The sequence below is a fragment of the Sus scrofa genome, chromosome 8, assembly GCF_000003025.6.
Source record: "Sus scrofa isolate TJ Tabasco breed Duroc chromosome 8, Sscrofa11.1, whole genome shotgun sequence".
NCBI classification, from domain to species: Eukaryota; Metazoa; Chordata; class Mammalia; order Artiodactyla; family Suidae; genus Sus; species Sus scrofa.
The window spans coordinates 116,179,618-116,199,518 of NC_010450.4; the positions used below are offsets into that span (position 1 = coordinate 116,179,618).

Genomic DNA, 19,901 nt, shown 5'->3' on the forward strand with positions numbered 1-19,901 from the left:
CAGCAACATGGATGAACCTAGAAGTTACCATGCCAACTGAAGTCAGACAGGAGACACCAACATCAAATGCTATCAGTTACATGTAAAATCTTAAAAAAGGACACAATGGAGTTCCCCTCCTGGCGCAGCAGAAACAAATCCGACTAGGAACCATGAGGTTGTGGGTTCGATCTCTGGGCTCGCTCAGTGGGTTGAGAATCCGGCATTGCCGTGAGCTGTGGTGTGGGTCACAAATGTGGCTTGGCTCTGGCGTTGCTGTGGCTGTGGCATAGGCCAGCAGGTGTAGCTCCAATTAGACCCATAGCCTGGGAACCTCCATGTGCCGCAGGTGCGGCCCTAAAAGGACAAAAGACAAAAAAAAAATAAAAAATAAAAAATGGGCACAATGAACTTTTTTGCAGAGCAGATACTGACTCACAGAGTTTGAAAAACTTACTGTTTCCAATGAGACAGGTTGAGGCGTAGGGGATGGGCTGAGGCTTTGGGATGGAAATGCCATAAAATCAGGTTGTGATGATCATGGTACCACTATAAATGTAGTAAAAAATCACTGCGTAATTAATAAATACAAAATTTTTAAAAATTTTAGAAAACAGGCAGGGGAGATAAGGTGATAAAGTCCACCCAGATCTATCTTATTATACAGAAAAGGAAGCTAATTTCTGGAGAAGATAAGTCTTTTACCTTAAATGGTAAGGTCAGAAATTGAGTTCAGGTCTTCTGACCATCATTCCCACTTCTCCAGTCCTTTTTCTGCCCATATAGTGCCAACAGCCACCCATAATTCTACCTATGGTTTTATTTCGAGTAGCTCATAACCACACCCTCAATATGATTATACATGTTCTTTTGTCCCCATCCAGGCAACATGTCATACCTGCCCCCATAAACCTCAAAACCCTTGGCTTTGCATTGCACTGAGCCCTACAGACTTGAGTTTCACACAATGAAATCTTTTATCAATTTCAGTGGAAATCCGACCCCTAGAAAGATGAATGGAACAGGCCTTCTGTGAAATAGGTTGGAAAATAATTGCATGTCAGACAGGTTTTGGAGAGGAGCCAGTGAAGTATTAAGTGAAAATATGGAGGAGCAGACCCTCCACTGCTCTGAATCTGAAAGCTCAAACACGGGGGCAGGGAAATATTTTATCTTCATCCGAAGGGTGTGTGATTTATTTCCTCTGACTGCTAATTGCTGCAGAAAGTAGAGAAGTGGGTTTCAAAAGGGAATTCAACAAAGCTTACCTGGCTTGAAAAATGCTTAAGCGGCATGGGTTTGAATTTATAGTTTCCTATGGTGATCAGCATAGGGCAGCCAAAATAATTAGAAGAGATATAAATGGGTACTTTCTGGAATTATCTTTATTTAAGGCTTAAGCAGGAGAAGATGAGTAAAAGAGGACAAACTTTAAGTCCTGGATAGAAACAGAACTTTACTTGGGAAAGCCCTCTCTGCATTTTATTTTTCTGCTGTATTTGTTCTATTGTGGAGAAGGCAAAATCTTGATTGGATGAGAAATACTGATTTTTATCCATTTGTTCATTCATTCCACAAATATTTATTGAGTGCTCGTTGTGCCAGGCATTATTCTAGACCAGTGGCTTCTAATCCCAAATTTTGCTTCTTCCCCCAACCCACCTGGGACATTTGACAATGTCTGGAGTCACTTATGGCTGCACCGAAGGGGGCTAAGGGTGCTACTGGCATCGAGTAGGTAGAGGTGAGGGATGCTGCTGACATTCTACAAAGCAAAGGACCACATCCCGCCCAAGGAATTACCTAGCCCCAAATGTCAGTAGTACCAATGTTGTGAAATCCTTTTCTATTTGCTGGCAATGAGAAATTGAGAAAAACATCAGTTCTTATGAAACTTGTATTTTAGTGATGGAAGAAAAAAACATAAACTGATTAAAAGAGAAAATCTCTAGCATGCCAGGTAAGCCACAATGCCAGAAAACAAGGCAGGTGGTAGGTAGTGGTTACTGCTATGTAGTGGGACATCAGAGAAGGGCTCGTTATTAAGGGCCTAGGACCCTAGAGATAAGGAAGTAAAGTATGGGAGCAGGAAATGTCCTATCTTGTCTTTTTTTATTATTTTTTTTAAGCACTGCACCTGTGGCTTATGGAAGTTCCCAGGCTAGGGGTCAAATCAGAGCTGTAGCTGCTGGCCTACACCACAGCCACAGCAACGTGGGATCTGACCCGCATCTGTGACCTGCACCATAGCTCACAGCAACACTGGATCCTTAACCCACTGAATGGGCCAGGGATCGAACCTGAGTCCTCATAGATATTTGTCGGGTTCATTACTGCTAAGCCAAGACAGGAACTCCCTATCTTGTCTTTTTAAAAAAATGTGTCTGCCCATTATGCATGAATTTGGGGTAAAGATCAATGTAAAGTAATTTATGGATAAATTATTTGAGCATCATTGTTTTTCTCCTCTCTCTTTATTGCCAAAATCTTTATGCTGATTTAGTTGTAGAGCATACCATGCTCTACTTTTTATATATTTTAGTCAAATGAGGAGAGAGACTGGTGCCTCACAACCAATTGAAACAGACTTATTTAATTCAGCCTAATTTTTATAGGCCATGGGTTTGAAACAGAACATACAAAACAGTGATCCATGCAATAGTATGTATGTACTCAGGCATACCTGGGAGATCCATGCAGTAGTATGTATGTACACAGGTGTACCTGGGAGATATTGCAGACTCACTTAGAGCACTGCAATAAAGCAAGTCATGAGTTTTTCATTTCCCAATGCATATAAAAGTTATGTTTATACTACACTATAGTCTCTTATGTGTGCAGTAGCAAATGTCTGAAAAAACAATGTACATACCATAATTTAAAAATACTTTTTTGCTAAAAAAATAAATGCTGATCCTCATCTGAGCTTTTAGTGGGACATAATCTCTGTGCTGTGGAGGGTCTTGCCTTGATGTTGATGGTGCTGACTGATCAGGGTGGTGGCTGCTGAAGGTTGGGGAGATGATGCCAATTTCTTAAAATAAGACAGTGATGATGGTTGCCACATTGATTGACTCTTTTTATAAAATAAAATTTTGGAATATAGTTGACTTACAAAATTGTGTTAGTTTCAGGTGTGCAATAAAGTAAATCAGTTGTACATATACATATATCTATTTATTTTCAGATTATTTTTCCATATAAGCTATTACAGTATTGAGTATATTTCCCTGTGCTATACAGTAGGTCCTTGATACCCATCTATTTTATATATAGTAGTGTGTACATGTCAATATCAAGCCCCTTAATTTATTCCTCCCCCCTACATTTCCCCTTCGGTAACCATAAATTTGGTTGCAAAATCTTTGAGTCTGTTTCTGTTAAATTCCACATATTAGTAATCCCACGTGATATTTGTCTTTATCTGACTTCAATTAGCATAATAATATCTAGGTCTTTCTATGTTGCTGAAAAATGGCATTATTTCATTATTTTTATGGTCGAGTAATATTCCATTATATATATGTACCACCACATCTTCTTTATCCATTCCTCTATTGATGGATGTTTAGGTTGCTTCCATGTCCTGGCTACTGTAAATAGTAGTGTAATGAACACTGGGGTGCATGTATCTTTTTGAATTATGATTGTCCCCAGGTATATGCCCAGAAGTGGGATTACTGGATTATATGGTAGTTCTATATTTAGTTTCTTAAGGTACCTCCATATTGTTCTCCATAGTGATTGCACCAGCTTACATTTCTACCAACAGTGTAGGAACTTTTCATGAAAGCTTCCTCTGTAGCATGCAAGACTGTTCAATAGCATTTTACCCAGAGTAGAATTTCTTTCAAAATTGGAGTCAATCCTCTGAAGTTATGCCACTGCTTAATCAACTAAACTTATGTAATGTTCTAAATCCTTTGTTATAATTGCAACAGTCTCCACAGAATCTTCACCAGGAATAGATTTTATCTCAATAAACCACTTTCTTTGCTCATCTATCAGCAGCAATTCCTCATTTATTCAGATTTTATCATGAGGTTGAAGTAATTCTGTCACATCTTCAGGCTCCACTTCTGATTCTAGTTCTCTTACTGTTTCTGCCACATCTGCAGTTAACTTCCTCCAGTGAAGTCTTGAACACCTCAAAGTCATCCATGAGGGCTGGAATTAACTTCTTCCAAACTCTATTAATGTTGATATTTTGACCTCTTCCCATGAATCATGAATGTTCTTATGGGCTTCGAAGGATGGTGAACCCTTTCCAGAAGGTTTTCTATTTACTTTGCCTAGATCCATCAGAGGAATGGTGGCTATAGCATTATGAAATGTATTGCTTAAATAATGACTTGAAAGTCAAAATTATACTTTGATTCATCTGCTACAAAATGAATGTTGCATTAGACACAAAAACAACATTCATCTCCTAGCGTATCCTCATCAGAACTCTTGGGTGACCAGGTGCATTGTTGATGAGCAGTTATATTTTGAAGGAAAATTTTTTTTCTCAGCAATAGTTCTCAACAGTGGGCTTAAAATATTCAGTAAACTATGTTGTAAACAGATGTGCCGTCAGCCAAGCTTTGTTGTTCCTTTTATAGAGCAGAGGAAGATTTAGCATCATTCTTAAGGACCCCAGGATTTTCAGAGTGGTAAACAAGCATTGGCTTCAACTTAAAGTCACCAGCTGCACTAGCCCCAATAGGAGAGGCAGCCTATCCTTTGAAACTTGAAGCAGACATTGACTTGTTCTCTCTAGCTATTGAAGTCCTAGATAGCATCTTCTTCCAATAAAAAGCTGTTTAATCTGCATTGAAAATCTATTCTTTGTTATAGCCAACTTCATTAATGGTCTTAGCTAGATCTTCTGGATAACTAGTTTTTGATTTAAAATGAGAGAAGCGTGACTCTTCCTTTCACTTGAACATTTAGAGGCCATTGAAGGGTTATTAACTGGCCTAATTTCAACATCCTTGTATCTCAGGAATTAGGGAGGCCTGAGGAGAGGGGGAGAGACAGGGGAACAGCCTGTTGGTGGGGCAGTCAGAACACACACAACATTCATGGATTAAGTTCACTACCTTACATAGGTGCAGTTCATGGCACCCTAAAAAACTGCAATAGAAACAGCAAAGATCACTGATCACAAATCACCATAACAAATGCAGTAATAATGAAAAAGTTCGAAATATTGCGATAATTGCCAAAATGTGACACAGATACACAAAGTGAGCAAACGCTGTTAGAATAAAATGGCGCCAATAGACTAGCTTGACACAAGGTTACCACAAAACTTTGACTTGTGAAAAATAGAATATCTGCATAGAATAATAAAATGAAGCACAATAAAATGTGGTATGGTGTACAATTAGTATACATAGTTGGGAAGTATATCCGCACATAGTATATGCAAGTGAGAATATGAGAAGGCTCTTTCTACACATGATGTGATTAGAGAACAGGAAAGGTCATCAGGGCTTAAACAGAGACATGAACATAGACAAGAATACTTTGAAAATAAGATTAAATTGTGGTTTGAGTATTTTGTTTGGGATGATTATAATTGTTGTTAATTTGTATGTAAGCATAAGATCATGTAGAAAAAAAGATACAGAATCTTAGGGTCTCTGGTAGTTTATCCCAGTTCAGAATCTTATTTAAGATTCACCAAAAAAAATATTATATGTTAATTATACTCTGTTGTTGTAAAATCAAATACATTAAACAATTTTTTCTTGCAGCAACAATACCATGCAGCTTCAATTTTGTCAGAGAGGTATTGACTTTTTGTTTTCTAAGAACTTACTCAGGAAATCTAATTTACATCTTAATTTAATACTCCACTCCTACACTAAAATGCTTAGAATAAAGAAGCAAACAACCTATAAAATTATAACTGCAGTATTTTTTAAATATTCCATTAATTTTTGATATTTTAAAAAGCATAGCATTGTTATAACAGAATAACCATCCTTATGTCTGATTAGTGTGACATTAAGAGGCCAGTCAAACTCTAGGAGAATATTTATTTTCAAGTACATTATTTCTATTTTTTGATGTATAGACCTTGGTTTATTTTAAAAAGGAGAAAATCACTCCACTGAGACTCCTTAATTAGGCCAGAACAAAAATAATTTCTTTATATTTGTTTATACGAATATAAGATTCCATTTCAAGAGATAACCAGTAGGTCCGGCAGGACAGGTACGTGTCCCTTTTGTATGCCTTTGCTAATGAAGGCAGAATTGTAAAGGGCGATCAAGAAGACACACAATATGGAGGAGGGAAATATGAGATATGATAACAATTAATAAATAATTTCCTTGTCTGAATTAGATCCATACCCAAGATCTGTGACCTTGAAGTCAGTGATTAGGACCTGGCTTCAGAGGCACCCATCATGGAGAAGGGCCTCCTGTATCCATTCAGATGTTCACTGCACACAACTGCCACACTATCCGTTTATTGTTCATTCACTGACTCACTCATTTCCATGACAAACAGCATTACTGAGTACAAGCCAGCCTTTTCCTAGGTGCTGAAGATACAACGGTTCCTGTCCTTGAGAAGTTTAACCAAGTGACAGAGACATTGACATACAAATAACAAATATTAGCAAAGTATACAATATGTGAACCTAAAAGGTATTTGGGGTGTAGTGACTCCGAAAAATAGACTTGAAAAGGTAAATAGGAGTTTATAAAACCACCAGGCTCAGGAAATAGGTATCAAAGCAAGACAGTCTGAAGTAAAACCATCTCTCAGGCCAGAGGTGGAAAAGGTTAAGAGTCATGTTATGAGAGAACTTATATCCACTTTAATGTTACAACATGGGGTCTCCAAACTTTATTAATTTTTCCTTTGGCTGAACCCACAGCATATGGAAGTTCCCTGGCCAGGGAGCAAATCTAAGCTGCAGCTGTGACCTGTGGGACAGCTGCAGCAACACCGAATCCTTAACCTATTTGGACAGGGTGGGGATCGAACCCACACTGCCTCAGAAACAACCCTGGCTCCTTAACCAGCTGTGCCACAGTGGGAACGGCTATTTTTTCCCATGATAAAAATACAGAACTTAAAATTTACCATGTTAACCATCTTTAAGTGTACAATTCAGCTTCCTAAGTACATTCACATTGTTGTGCAATCATCACCATTATCCAACCCCTGGACCCATGAAACACTAACTCCCTTCTCTCCCTTCCCCAGCCTCTGGCTACCACTATTCTACTTTTTGTTTCTATGTGTTTCACTATTCCAGAAACCTCTTTTAGGTAGAATCCTATAATACTTGTCTGTGTCTGACTTCTTTCACTTAGCCTCACGTCTTCCAGACTCATCTCTGTTGTAGCATGTGTCAGAATTCCATTCCAAACTTTTTTCATCATGTGTCAATTAAGCTGTTTTGAGCAAGTATGTCCACTACCTAATAGTGTTAATGTATCACATCCATTATAAAGAATACACAAAAATTGGAGTTCCCGTTGTGGCACAGTGAATTAAGGATCTGGCATTGTTTCTGTGGTAGCTTGGGTTCTTTTCCCAGCCTGGCACAGTGGGTTCAGAAAGGGTCCAGCATTGCTGCAGCTGTGACATAGGTTGCAGCTGCAGCTCAGATTTGATCCCTGGCATGGGAACTTCCATATGCCATGGGTGTGGCCAAAAAAAATGCACAAAATAGATATTTTCAAAGGATAAAACTAAAAAATTAGCTTATTTTTTCCTTCATAATGAATGACTTGAAAACTCTCTGGGCTGCTTGTACCTCTCTTTGGATACCACTGCTAGAGAATATGGAAAATCATTGAGGAGTGTTAAGCCAAGGAGCAATAGGGTTTGACACTTTGTTCCATCAAACATCCTCCTCCTGTAGTGTGCTCTGCAGTTAGTGAGGAGGAGCAGGTTTCAAAGACTAAATAAGTAAAATCATTAGGTTTGTATTTTTGGAGTGGAATGTTCTAGCGAATCTGTGACATGGACACCTTATTCATTGCAAGTGCAAATCTTTCTAACTCCAGTCCGCATAAAACATGTCATTGCAAAGTGTAAAATAACAACTATTGCTGGTCACTGTTGATTTTAAGATGGCAGGTGAATGTGCTGGTAGCACTAAGGGACTCTTGATATTTTTAAGTATTGTTTGAAAATTTATCAAAATCAATCTATTCCTTAAAAGCAAACCATGAAAGAGGTGCTACTAAACACTGGGGTTAAAACAATAAAGCCTGCATAGTGGTTGAAAAAGCATGGACCTTGGAGCCAAGCAGACCTCAGTAAAACTCTGACATCACCACTTGCTAGTTGTAAAACGCTGGGCAAGTACCTACACCTCTCTTAACCTTCATTTTATTGTCTATCAATATTTGACAAGAACTTCCTAGCAAGTTGTTAAGAACATGAAATGATGTAATGTACCTCTGTGCCTAGTACAAATGCTCAGTTGGTGTGAGTACCATATTTTTCATCTTTGAAACCCAAATAGGGAAGCCAGTTTTGTTCCATGTACTAGGACAATTCAATCCCTTTGTCCGGAATGCCCTCTGTCCCCATAAAACAGCCAAACTGGACATCAAGGTTCAGATTTCAGTGTCTCTTATTTTGACATTTTAGAGGTAAAAATTAAGCTTTTTCCTCTTATCAATTCCTGTATTGATTTACTTGAATCTCTCATATAATAATAACTACTAATTGGGGATGGGTGCTATAATGAGCTGGCCAGTTTCCCTTCAGGAATAAAAGACTTACTGCCCCCATCACTGGGAGTGTCACCAGCAGACAGGTCCTTTTCAGGGATTGTCTCAGTTGAGAGCAGCTTTCAGGTCATGCCTTCTTCTCAAGGGGCCCCAGCCAAAAACTTGAAGGATGACATAAGGCCCCAGGCCCTCACACTACTAGGACAACTCCAAAGGATCATTATCTCACTTCAGATAGGCTGCTTAGAATAGGCTAAGCTTTCCTCTGAAATCAGATCGAAATACAACCACTCCACCCCCACCCCACCCCCCACCAATCCTCTGCCCTTCCCTTCTCTTTTCTAGGTGGTGGTCATAAGAATGTTCCCTAATAAACCTTCTGCACCCAAATTTCCATCTCAGAACCTGCAACCTAGGAACCCAACCTGCAGACTTACCTCAGGCACTTGCAGCTACAATGACTAGTTCACTGCCTGTTTCACTGTTTCTGGTTTATTTTTATGTTCTCAAGATCTAGTCAATACCTGGCACATATGAACACCTAAGAATGTTTGTTGAGTAATAATAAATTCATTAAAACTGAGTTATCAGTCTCTTTGACCAAGAAATTCTATTTTCTTGTTTAATTAAGGTTATTTATATTCTCTCTTTTTTACAGAAAAAGAAATTAGAGGAGTTAACTCAAAAATTGACTCCAATTGTAGTGGGGAAATGGGAATGACAGAATTATAAAAGCCAATATACCTATGATAAGGATCAATGTAGTTGTAATTAGACATTGAATATTTTTAAATCATTGAATACGTAGTCTTTGAGCTGAGCATCTACCGTATACCAGGCATAGGTTAAGTGCTATAATAAGACTAAATCTCTACCTCTGTGGAGAATTGTATTCAAGTGGAAGAAAGAGGCAAAAGCAGAACAGCTTAGTTCCAGGGAGTAGTAGGTGGTACGAAGTTCACTGAAGGTGATCAGAAAACACCACCCCCAAAATATGCCACTTTGGCGTGTTGATTGCTTTGAGCTGGAGGCAGTTGGGAAAGAAGGATTGAGGAAGGCTCTATGCCCTCCCCCTTTCTACCTGAAAGAAAACCATAAATTCCCTGTAAGGAAATGCCTGCCCTGTATCAGGAAGAGAGAATTCTTATTGCTGGAGATGGAGAATTGGCATCAAGATGAGTCTGTACAAACATTACTAAAATAACCCTCACATTCCTGTGCACTGTACCACAATTTAACTCCCCTAGTTCAAACTCCCTTTTCCTCTCTCTTGCCACAGTTCCACAACTTATCACTCTTTGTTAAAATGGTATATAAGCCCCTGGGTCTATCTGCTTTGGAATTTTCCCTTCTTTCCATGAAGACTTCTGTGCCAAGTAAAAATAGGAACATCAAATAAAATGTACATGCTTTTCCTTCAGTAATTCTATCTTTTGTGAGTTCCACTCACAGGTCCCAACCACAGAACCTCAGAGGATAAAGGAAAAGTCTCTCCTCCCCTACACCGTCATAAGGTAGGATGATTAGAAAGGACTCTCCCAGTAGATGAGCAGAGGTCTCAGTGATGAGAATCCACTCTTGGAGAGATTTGGAGGAAGAAACTTTAGGTAGGAAAAGCAGCTAATATAAAGGCCAGACACTGGTAGAAAAATAGTCTAAGCTTCAGGCAGCTAAATACAGTAAATTGCTTATTTTCATCTGGAAGAGGGATGTATACTAATTCTTAAGAGGAGCCAAAGTTTTTTCACAAATAAAACTGGTTAGCAGTGAAAGAGGTAAACAATGCTTTCATCAGCTATTTCACAACAAGGACAGATGCAGAAATCTGTGACAGCTTTTGCAGTGACATTAGAGATCTAACATCAAGAAGCGTTCGGGAAAAACAACTCCTGTGAGGGGTACAAAGGCTCAGCATACTTAGAGCAGCAGCTAGATGATATGACTTTAGGTTTTCTTCTTTAAGTAAGAGCTAGATGTCAGATTGTTAAGATCATACTACCAAGGGCCTCCGTTCACATATCACAGAATATTCCTTTCTTCTCTGACTCATTAATCAAAAAAATAAATTGGTAAGAACAACCTAGGACAAAGGTTTTTAATCATAACCCTATTTTCCTGCTGCAGTTAAGACTCACAATTTAGGCTGATTTCATCAAATTCTATTGGAATGTCACCTACCCAGATAGAGCTGCTTGTTTCTGGTATAAAATTCAATTCTCTTCCTTTGCAAATGCATGCACCACCACCACCATCACCCATGGCTATAAAATAGGGGATTTTGGATGTATATTAAGTTTTATTGTCATGCAAAAAAAATGACAACACACTTAAAAATAAAGAAATAATGTCAAGATAGCCAAGGAAGTGGGGAATGGAGATAATTAAGCTATTACAATGGGGCGGGTTTGCGTCACCTAACTTTGCAATTTTGTTTCCTGACAATCAAACCAAAAGATGGCCTTTATAAGGCAGCAACAACACTCCCGCAGAGGGATGTCACAATAATTTCAAAGGAAGAGGAGTTCCCATTCCTGGAAATGAATCTGACTGGCATCTATGAGGATGCAGGTTCCATCTCTGGCCTTACTCAGTGGGTTAAGGATCTGGCATTGCCAAGAGCTGTGGTGTAGGTTGCAGAGCAACTTGGATTTGGCATTACTGTGGCTGTGGTGTAGACCGGTACCTACAGCTCTGGTTAGACTTCTAGCCTGGGAACCTCCATATGCCACAGGTCCAGCCCTGAAAAGATAAAAAAAAAAAAAAAAAAAAAAAAAAAAAAAAAAAAAAAAAAAAAAAAGAAAGAAAGAAAAAATTATAATAATTCCAAAGGAAGAATATGCATTCCAAAGTAAGGTCAGGTTTTATCATAGTAGCAGAGAAATGTCATCACATCCCAAAGCACATATTGTAACTGTTAATGTGTTTTGACTTCTCATTACTAATAAACCATAGGGATAAAATAGCTACTAAGTCAATGAATGAGATGTGTTCTATTCTGCAGCTATTTAAAGCATCTGTGATCAAATCCAAACTCTACCTCCTGAATGAGTTCAGGATATGCCACCCTGAATTTGCTGCTTTGGTACATTGGTTCTTGTGAGCTGAAAGCACTTGAAAAGCAGCAAATGCTGAGAGAGGCTGTCTCTACACTTCCTTACCTGCCCAGAGACAGACCCTCCAAAAGGAACTCAGGTGTCAACCAGAGACCCTTAACTTCTATCACAGGACAGGAAACTAGAAGCGGACACCACAACCAGACAACCTTTGTCGCCAACTATTACATCTCCCCAGATTCTTCTAAGGGCTCCTTCATCTTTCCTAAAACTCTTTGCTCTGTCCTAAGTGGCCTACATTCCTCCTCCCCTTCCCCTATTTAGATACTGTATGAGCTCTTTAATCTTACCTTTTTTGAGGTATTCATTTCTTTTTTCCTGTGATGCCCCCCGCATATAATATTTAAAATTAATACACGTATATGTTTTCTCCTATTAATTTGCTATTGTTCGTTTATTTCATAGACCCAGCTATTTAACATAAGAGGGTAGAAGGAAAGGCATTCCTCCCTTACATTCCTATTTTTTCAGTGATAAAATCAGAACTGAAAAGGTGCTGGTTTCAAATAACAACGTGTGAAAGCCCCTGGCTGACCTAGCAGCTGGTGGATGACAGTCACTTGGTCTCCCCTCCCCTCCCCTTCCCTTCCCTCCAGCTCTAGTTCCCTACCCTTCTCTTCCCTCCCCTCCCCTTCCATCCCCTCTCCTCTCCTCCCCTCCCTACTCTTCCCATCCCTTCCCTCCCCTTCCCTCCCCTTCCCTCCCCTCCCCTTCCCTTCCCTTCCCTTCCCTTTCCTTTCTTTTTCCACACCTTAGTAGAGAGGTGCTCTATCCTGAGCATAGCTCCCAGCCATAGCAGCCTCCCTCGTGGGGCCTGGAGCAAGCCTGCTATTGGAGGCCAACCTACCTTTTCAACATATTTAAAAGTTTGTGAACCATGCTGGTGAAAACTTTTAAATAAAATGGGTTCTGTCCTTCTGTCTTAATAAATATACCTTCATAACAATCCTAGAAGGCAAAGTTCTAGTTTAGATTTCTCAGGTCCCCCAGATTTTCCTGCCAAAGTCCTATATCTCTACGTGTCCCTCTGCCCTCTCTCTTCTACCCACAAGGGGTCTGTGTGAAGACCCCAGCATGGCCAAGCTCCAGACACACCCCCATAACCAACTGGTCCTGAGGCCAAAGGGCATGCACACCAGCAACCACACTGGCCCTGAGGACAAAGGGATTGGGCAGAAGTCCCAGTAGGCCTCGGAGCCAGTTACTGGGGCCTGTTGAATAGAAAATTCCATGGTCCCAGATGTCCTGTACTTAGACTGGAAATGAAGGTAGGGCTCCCTGGCAGCCAGGATCCTTGGTCCCAAAGACTCCTCATCTCCTTGGTGGAGAGGGGACCACAGAGGGATGCTCTAAACCTCCACCTGAAGCCATGTCTCACCTGGTTCCCAGGTGATACTGCTCACAAGTTTAGCAATTCTTCCAATAATCCCACCATCACCAGGAAATCAATACCCACAAAACACTGAAGTTACTATGATTATGGAATCAGGAAAACGTTAGTCTATAAAAAGATGTCATTCCCTTTCCTGTATCTATAGAAACAAAGATGAATGTAGCTTGAGTGCTTTTCTTCACCCATCTCTTCCCCAGATACATCACTGTTTGTGTATTTTAATGTTCATTTCTACTCACGCTTAGCACATCTGAGTTTTCTCTCTTCTTCCTTTTCCTTCCTCTTCTTCCTTCCTTCCATTCACTTCTCCCTCCCTCTTGATTTCTCATTTCATGATTTGGTAAACTCGTTGTTTTTATAGACAAACAATACAATTAGAAGTTGCATTTGCTACCTTTAAGAAAGTTCTACCTAGAGTTACACCAGTTAAACATGGAAGGCATACATGGTCCCATCACAATGTGGTAGCAGTGGAAGAGCTCAAACTTTCCTGATTTCTGGGGCTCACCCTTTATTTGATTCAAACAGGTCCTTGAAAAACTGCAAAATGCCTTCTTGAAAAAGAAGGAGAGTAAAATATCCTGCCTCTTTGTGGTTTCCATGCATGCGATGACAGAGAAATTACCTCGCTTTACAAAGTGCCTTGACTTTTATAAAGATTTGCCGTTTAAACTATGAAACACACCTTATTTGTACAGGTGTCACATTACTGATCCAAGTACTTCTCATTTCTCTACAGGCAGGTAAAGGGGAAGGAGTTACTCACTGCTCAAAGAACCAACAGGAACAAAAAGGACTCAAAGCACCAGAGTAGACAAACAACTGGACATTTAGTTTTATTCCACCCTTCACTACTTCTTGAACCAAAAAAATCACCAAATCTTCCAGTGTTAACTGCTCCTCCTGCTCACTTACAAATTAGTTTGTATTCTTAAAAATCATTACAAATTAAATATTCTCACACTCTGACCAAGTCTAACTTATTCTTTGAGCCATTTTTCCTCATACTGCAAAATATGTAATTCTGTATAAAGTCTATGCAGGAGAGTGGTTCATTTATTACCACTATAGTAACACCATTTCAGGCTTTTATAAAAACAACCAATCAGTCCTTTCATGATGACAATGATATGATAGCCTTTGCAAATAAAGGAAGCACCACGGACCTATTATGAATTGGAGATGTGAGTTTTGTATTGTTGTGTTATCTGCAACTGTGATGATATTTTACCCACCCACTCTCACTCTTTCGCCTGATACTAAATAAGCAAAAATATGCCTTGGCCAAAAAACTCACCAGAGGCTTAGTGTGGCCACAGAGGATAAAAGTAACTGAACAACTATCTTAGTCGGTTTGGGCTACTGTAACAAATATATCATAGACTGGGTGACTTAAACAAAAAACATTTATTTTTCACAGTTCTCATAGCTGAGAAGTCCAAGATCAAGGCTCAAGGTGCTGGCAGGTCCAGGGTCAGATAAGAACTCCCTTCCTGGTGAACGGATGTCTGTCTTTTCAAATCCTAACATGGCAGAGAGCAGAGAGAGAGGGAAAAAAATCTCTCATGTCTGAAAAGGGCACTAATCCTATTCATGAAGGCTCCACCCTTATGACCTAATTCCTCCCAAAGACCATCCCCTCCAAATAGCATCACACTGGGCATTAAGCTTCAATATGCGAATTTGGGGGAAACATAAATATTCATCCCATAGAACCCACATTGGAAAGAAAACAATAATGTCACAATACCAATCATATATGGTTTTTAGAAAAGGCTACCGAATGTTGATCAATAAACTTTTAATAAAAAGTTTCAGTCATTTCAGAAATAAACCACACACACACACCACACACACACACACACACACACGACTAAGTGTATATTTACGTAGATGTATTAAATAGAGAAATAATCTACATATGCCAGTCACTTGTGCAGACCTATTTAAATGAGGCACACTTCAAATACAGAGTTCACAGAGAATCATATATAAAACCATTTCCGAAAGGAAAGAATTTTAGCAACCAGCCAGTAAATTTCCTCTGCCTGATCATGCTCCACGGCTCCCGGGAGAGTGGCAGAGGGGCCGAGCTAGCTTGGAAACTACGATGATGTAGCTTTCGTTGTTGTGATTGGAAGAAGAGCACTGGAATGAGGATGGTCTGGTGTGCTCTAGAAACAGAAGCAGGAATGAGATAGGCTTCTACTAAGAATTATTTGCCAGATAGGCCATTCTATACACTTTTACCTCTGATTTATTTTTACTAAAGAATCATCTTTATCAATGGAGACATGTATCATCACAAACGAAAATACAGGGCTCTTAATTCAGGCCTTAACATCTTTTCTCACACTGGTTCCCTGCCTAGACCAGATGGTTCAAGTCATTCATTCTATTTGAAATTTACTGAGGACTTGCCGTGTGCTGGGCAAGATTCTAAGTGCAAAGATGGAAGAGTTAACAAGACAGACAGGGTCTCTTTCATGGGTAGGGGGATGAGAGATGGAGAGGAAGTGGGTCAGTAGTAGGCAATCAACAAGAAAACAAACGGAGTTCCCCTCCTGGCGCAGCAGAAACTAATCTGATTAGGAACTATGAGGTTGCAGGTTTGATCCCTGGCCTCACTCAGTAGGTTAAGGATGTGGCGTTGCTGAGAGCTGTGGTGTAGGTTGCAGACATGGCTCGGATCTTGTGTTGCTGTGGCTGTGGTGTAGGCTGGCAGCTGTAGCTCCAATTCAACCCTTGGCCTGGAAACCTCCATATGCCATGGGTGCAGTCCTAAAAAGCAACAAACAAACAAACAAAACCTCAAGAAAACAACATAATTGCAGACAGAGATAAGCCCAATGAAGATGTTAAAATACTCCCTTCTTCTCATTCTGCACCTTCTCCCCATTCCCCCTTATCATCTCTGAACAGCAAAGTTTTCTAACAACCTCCCCACCCAACCCTGAATACACCTTCTCCTCCTTCTGTGGACACACTGATCTCACCTCTACCTCCATCCTGCCCCTTTATTGCATTCGTTTACCTATCTTATCTTTCCCAATGAGACTTCAGGCCCCTTTGGAGCAAAGGTCAGACACTTTTTCTGAATGATTTTGCAGTTGTAGTTCTTGGCATATATTTCTTTTTCTTTCTTTCTTTTCTTTTCTTTTTTTTTGTTTTTTTTTTTTGTTTTGTTTTTTGCTTACCATATAACATATTCTGCAGATACCAGTTAACTGAAATCTGTTGAAGAAATAAAAACGCCACTAACAGGCTAGCATCAGATTATTATTGTACAATTTAAGCCTTAGTAGAATGACCATGTCGGTGTGATCACACCCTTTTACAAAGATTGTGTGATATTCTCATAAGAATATCTTATCTTAATTAGTGGCTCTCGTCCCCTGTACCAGCTTTTAAAAATTACAACTTAGGATTCGCACTGCTGAAGTGACGTCGGTCAGAAATTGAATTGAACAGGTAGACTGTGTCGTTAAGAAGCAAGCCCAGGGACACTGAGAAAAGATCTCATATTTCCCAGAACCCTAGAGAACTTGCTTGCAGAGACAGAGAAATAAATTGTATAACTCAGAGAGCAACACAGCCCTGAAGGGAAACAGAAGAAATAATCTGAGGCTGCTTTCCAGTGTTGGAAAGCACGCTGTGACCTCACGATGGCTTCGGGCCATCTGTCTGAGGGCTCTAACTGGCTCAGGTCTTTATTTAATGCCTCCTAGGGAACTGCTGGTTCCAAGGTAGGCAGAGGAAAAACTCTTGGCATTGCAGTAATAAAGACCCTCTTAGGGTGATTTAGGACACATCTGCATGATAATGGATATAGCACAGACCCAAATGCAAACTGTAGAACTGGTTGTTTGGAACATTAATGAGAAAATGCCTTATGGTCTTGCCAAAACAGTTACAGTAAAGTCATACTAAAAGCTCTATTAGGCATTAGATGTCAGACTTGGATTTTATTGAGGTATATCTAAGAAATGTTCATTATTAGGAGGCCAGCCTATCTTTATAGGTCTGATATGCTCCTCTGCACTCCCTGATGATTTTTCTAGGAGCATGGATTAACTCCGGAGTCTTTCCTTCCACCTTTAAAGACAGGATCCAACAGATCCCAGGAAAATCACAAATCCTGTGGAGTACGTAAGAAGCCTGAGGTCTTCTGCAAAGTAACCAACAAACATCTACTGTGTTTTGTGGCCATAGACATATTTTTTTTAGTTAAGTTTAAGAAGCGAAGAGCAAAAAGTACTTCCCATTTTTATTTTGCTAATGGAAAATCTGGATCAAAAAGATGCTGAACTGGTGAATCTCGGAAGAAACCTGTTATTAGAGATAAAGCAGTGGGCTTTTCCTGAATTTCTTGTATGTGGCCTCTTCATTAAAGGACAGACAAGAGTTGAAATAGATTAGTAGTAGCTTAGTAAATTTGGATTAATAAAGGGCAAATCCTCTTCTATCATTACTGTACACCGTTCCTAAAATTAAAAATAACTACTATTTATGGAACACATGCCATGTGTCAGCCAAAATAATAGGCATTTCATGTGATTATCCAATTTCATTCTTCCACCAGCATTATGTGTTATCATTATCCTACTTTCACGGATAGCGAAACGGAAGCTCAGAAATTTAAGGTAACTTGCTCAAAGTCTTTAGACGGTAAATCGAAGAACCAGGATGTGAAACCAAATGTGTGTGACTTTAAATTTTACATTCTGGAGTTCCCACCAGGATGCGAGTTCAATCCCTGGTCCAGGCACAGTGATTCTGGCCCCAGGAACTTCATATGCTGCAGGGAGGCCAAAAAAAAAGAGAAAAATAAAATGAAATTTGCTTTCTTTCCGATGTATCCATGGGCTTGAGAAAAAGTAATTTCAAAGCTCAAACAATACCTCTTCCCCATTAAAAAAAAAAATCCATTGCATTTTAATCCTGAGCTATCAGGATTTTTTAAAAGCATTAACTCATAGTAGGAATCTTTTAAGATTTAAGGTTAAATGCATTTATCTTATTTAATTTGATTCATTTGCATCACTAAAGCGAAGCACATTTTTTGAGGAAAGAGACCTGCTAACTACAAGCTTGTTCTGTTGGTTTTTCTAGCCTCATGGTAGTTTTTCAGTCTAGAATGACAGCTCATGGTGGGACTGTGAGAGCTCAAACACAGTGTGCTTCAAAGTGGGAGAGTCAGGTTCTGGAGGATCACATAACAGGTACTGCAGTGGCTACTTAAAACATTGCACAATATCCACATCAAAATGAAGTTTACTAGAACAAATGACCTTCAAGAGAAAGGGAGAAGAAAAAGAGAGGGTAGATGGGAAGGGATAGAAATTCAGGGCCTGAAACAGGACCTGTTGTAATAACTGTGCCAAATGATCTGACGACCATCACAAAATAAAATGCAGCTATTTCCTCAAAAGGCATGCTAAACCTCTCTTACCATATTTGGATGTTATTCAATTTACTTTAAAGGAACGAACACCTATGTGATTTTCAACAAATCCTTTATACCATCCGATGATTAACATGCCTTATTTTTCGCAGACATGATTGTAGCTTCATGCCCCCATTTAAGATAACCACGATCACAGCTTAGCACAATTACCTAGATAGATCTCACGGTGTGACATCTCACACCTATCTATTGAGATAAACTATCTTTTGCCCGTTTCTAAATCATTTGCTTTCTGGTGCTTCCCACTTCTTAAATTGGGTGGAGGAGGGAACAGGAAGGGGAGGAGGTAGCCAAAAAAAGGACAGAACACGCTTCTGAAAAATTTAGAAGCATTGGTTCTTTAACCATGGAAGTATAATAAATTTATCCTGTAATTTGTGGATTACACTTACTTTCATTTTCTTATTTTCTTACTTTCCTCCTTATAGAGGAGGTGCTATCTGATTTTCTCCTCCACCTTGAGTGTTTTCTTTGCAAATAGAGGAGTTGGAGGAAAAGATCTGGGAGTGCAGTAACCTAATGGGAGCTGTAGGTTTCTTGGAGGTTACCTTGTAATTTCTGGTTGTACTCGGTCCTGTCGGACTGGCTCCTCCTCAAGGTACCAGAGTGGTCCCCGGGAACACTGCTCTCAACTGCAGTGTCCGTCTTCCTTCTCTCCAGCATATAGAGCCTGGACCTCAGGAAGGGGAGATTCTTTTTCCTGGTGCCCATGTTTTCTTTCCCGGGGGCTTCTTTGGGCTCCATCGAGGCAGAGACCAGCTCAAGAGGCCAGGGGGCAGCGGCTGGCTGCCCACAGCTGGCCTCAGGGTGGAGGTTAAAGCCACTGGCCTGAGCAGGTTAACTGTCCCCTCCTAAGTCATCGGCTTCACTTCAGGGTTACCTGACTGTGACTGCCACCTCTGGAGTCCCAGGGCTCCACCCCTATGAGGTCATTCTTTTTTATGCCTAGAATCCTACAGGGGGAAGCTGCCACCTGTTACCTGAGAGACCTGCCGCACTGAGCTAGGCAAAGCAGGGACTGCGCTGTCACATGCTACGGAGGCAAACAAAAATCCCATTGTGTGGGGCGAGGGGTGGGGGCGGGGGAAAGGAAAGAAAGAGAACAGTCAAGGCGGGGAGGAGGGGAAGCACGCGTGTGTAACCTGTGGCTTCTGGGTTCAGTGTGCGCCTCTGGGTGTGCACAGGTGCGCTGGGACGCAGGCGCGCTGTGGTGCTGCTGCCCCCAGGCAGAACTGTGTGTGACTTTCAGCTGG

General features: G+C 40.2%; 1 protein-coding gene and 1 long non-coding RNA gene across 4 annotated transcripts in view; one reads left to right on the forward strand and one right to left on the reverse strand.

The window, feature by feature from the left end:
- Positions 1–14,703, forward strand: part of LOC100738848 — a 52,576-nt gene extending 37,873 nt beyond the window's left edge. Inside the window, exon 3 of the long non-coding RNA XR_002346844.1 lies at positions 13,921–14,703. This is a non-coding gene — a long non-coding RNA (uncharacterized LOC100738848). The remainder of the gene's footprint in view (positions 1–13,920) is intronic.
- Positions 1–19,657, reverse strand: part of ARHGEF38 (Rho guanine nucleotide exchange factor 38) — a 135,550-nt gene extending 115,893 nt beyond the window's left edge. For 2 of the 3 annotated variants that reach the window (XM_021101708.1, XM_003482463.4), the window contains exon 1: positions 19,197–19,657. In XM_021101708.1, the coding sequence (XP_020957367.1) occupies positions 19,197–19,392 (196 nt within the window). In that variant the 5' untranslated portion in view covers positions 19,393–19,657. The remainder of the gene's footprint in view (positions 1–19,196) is intronic. The other variant, XM_021101709.1, reaches the window with a different exon arrangement.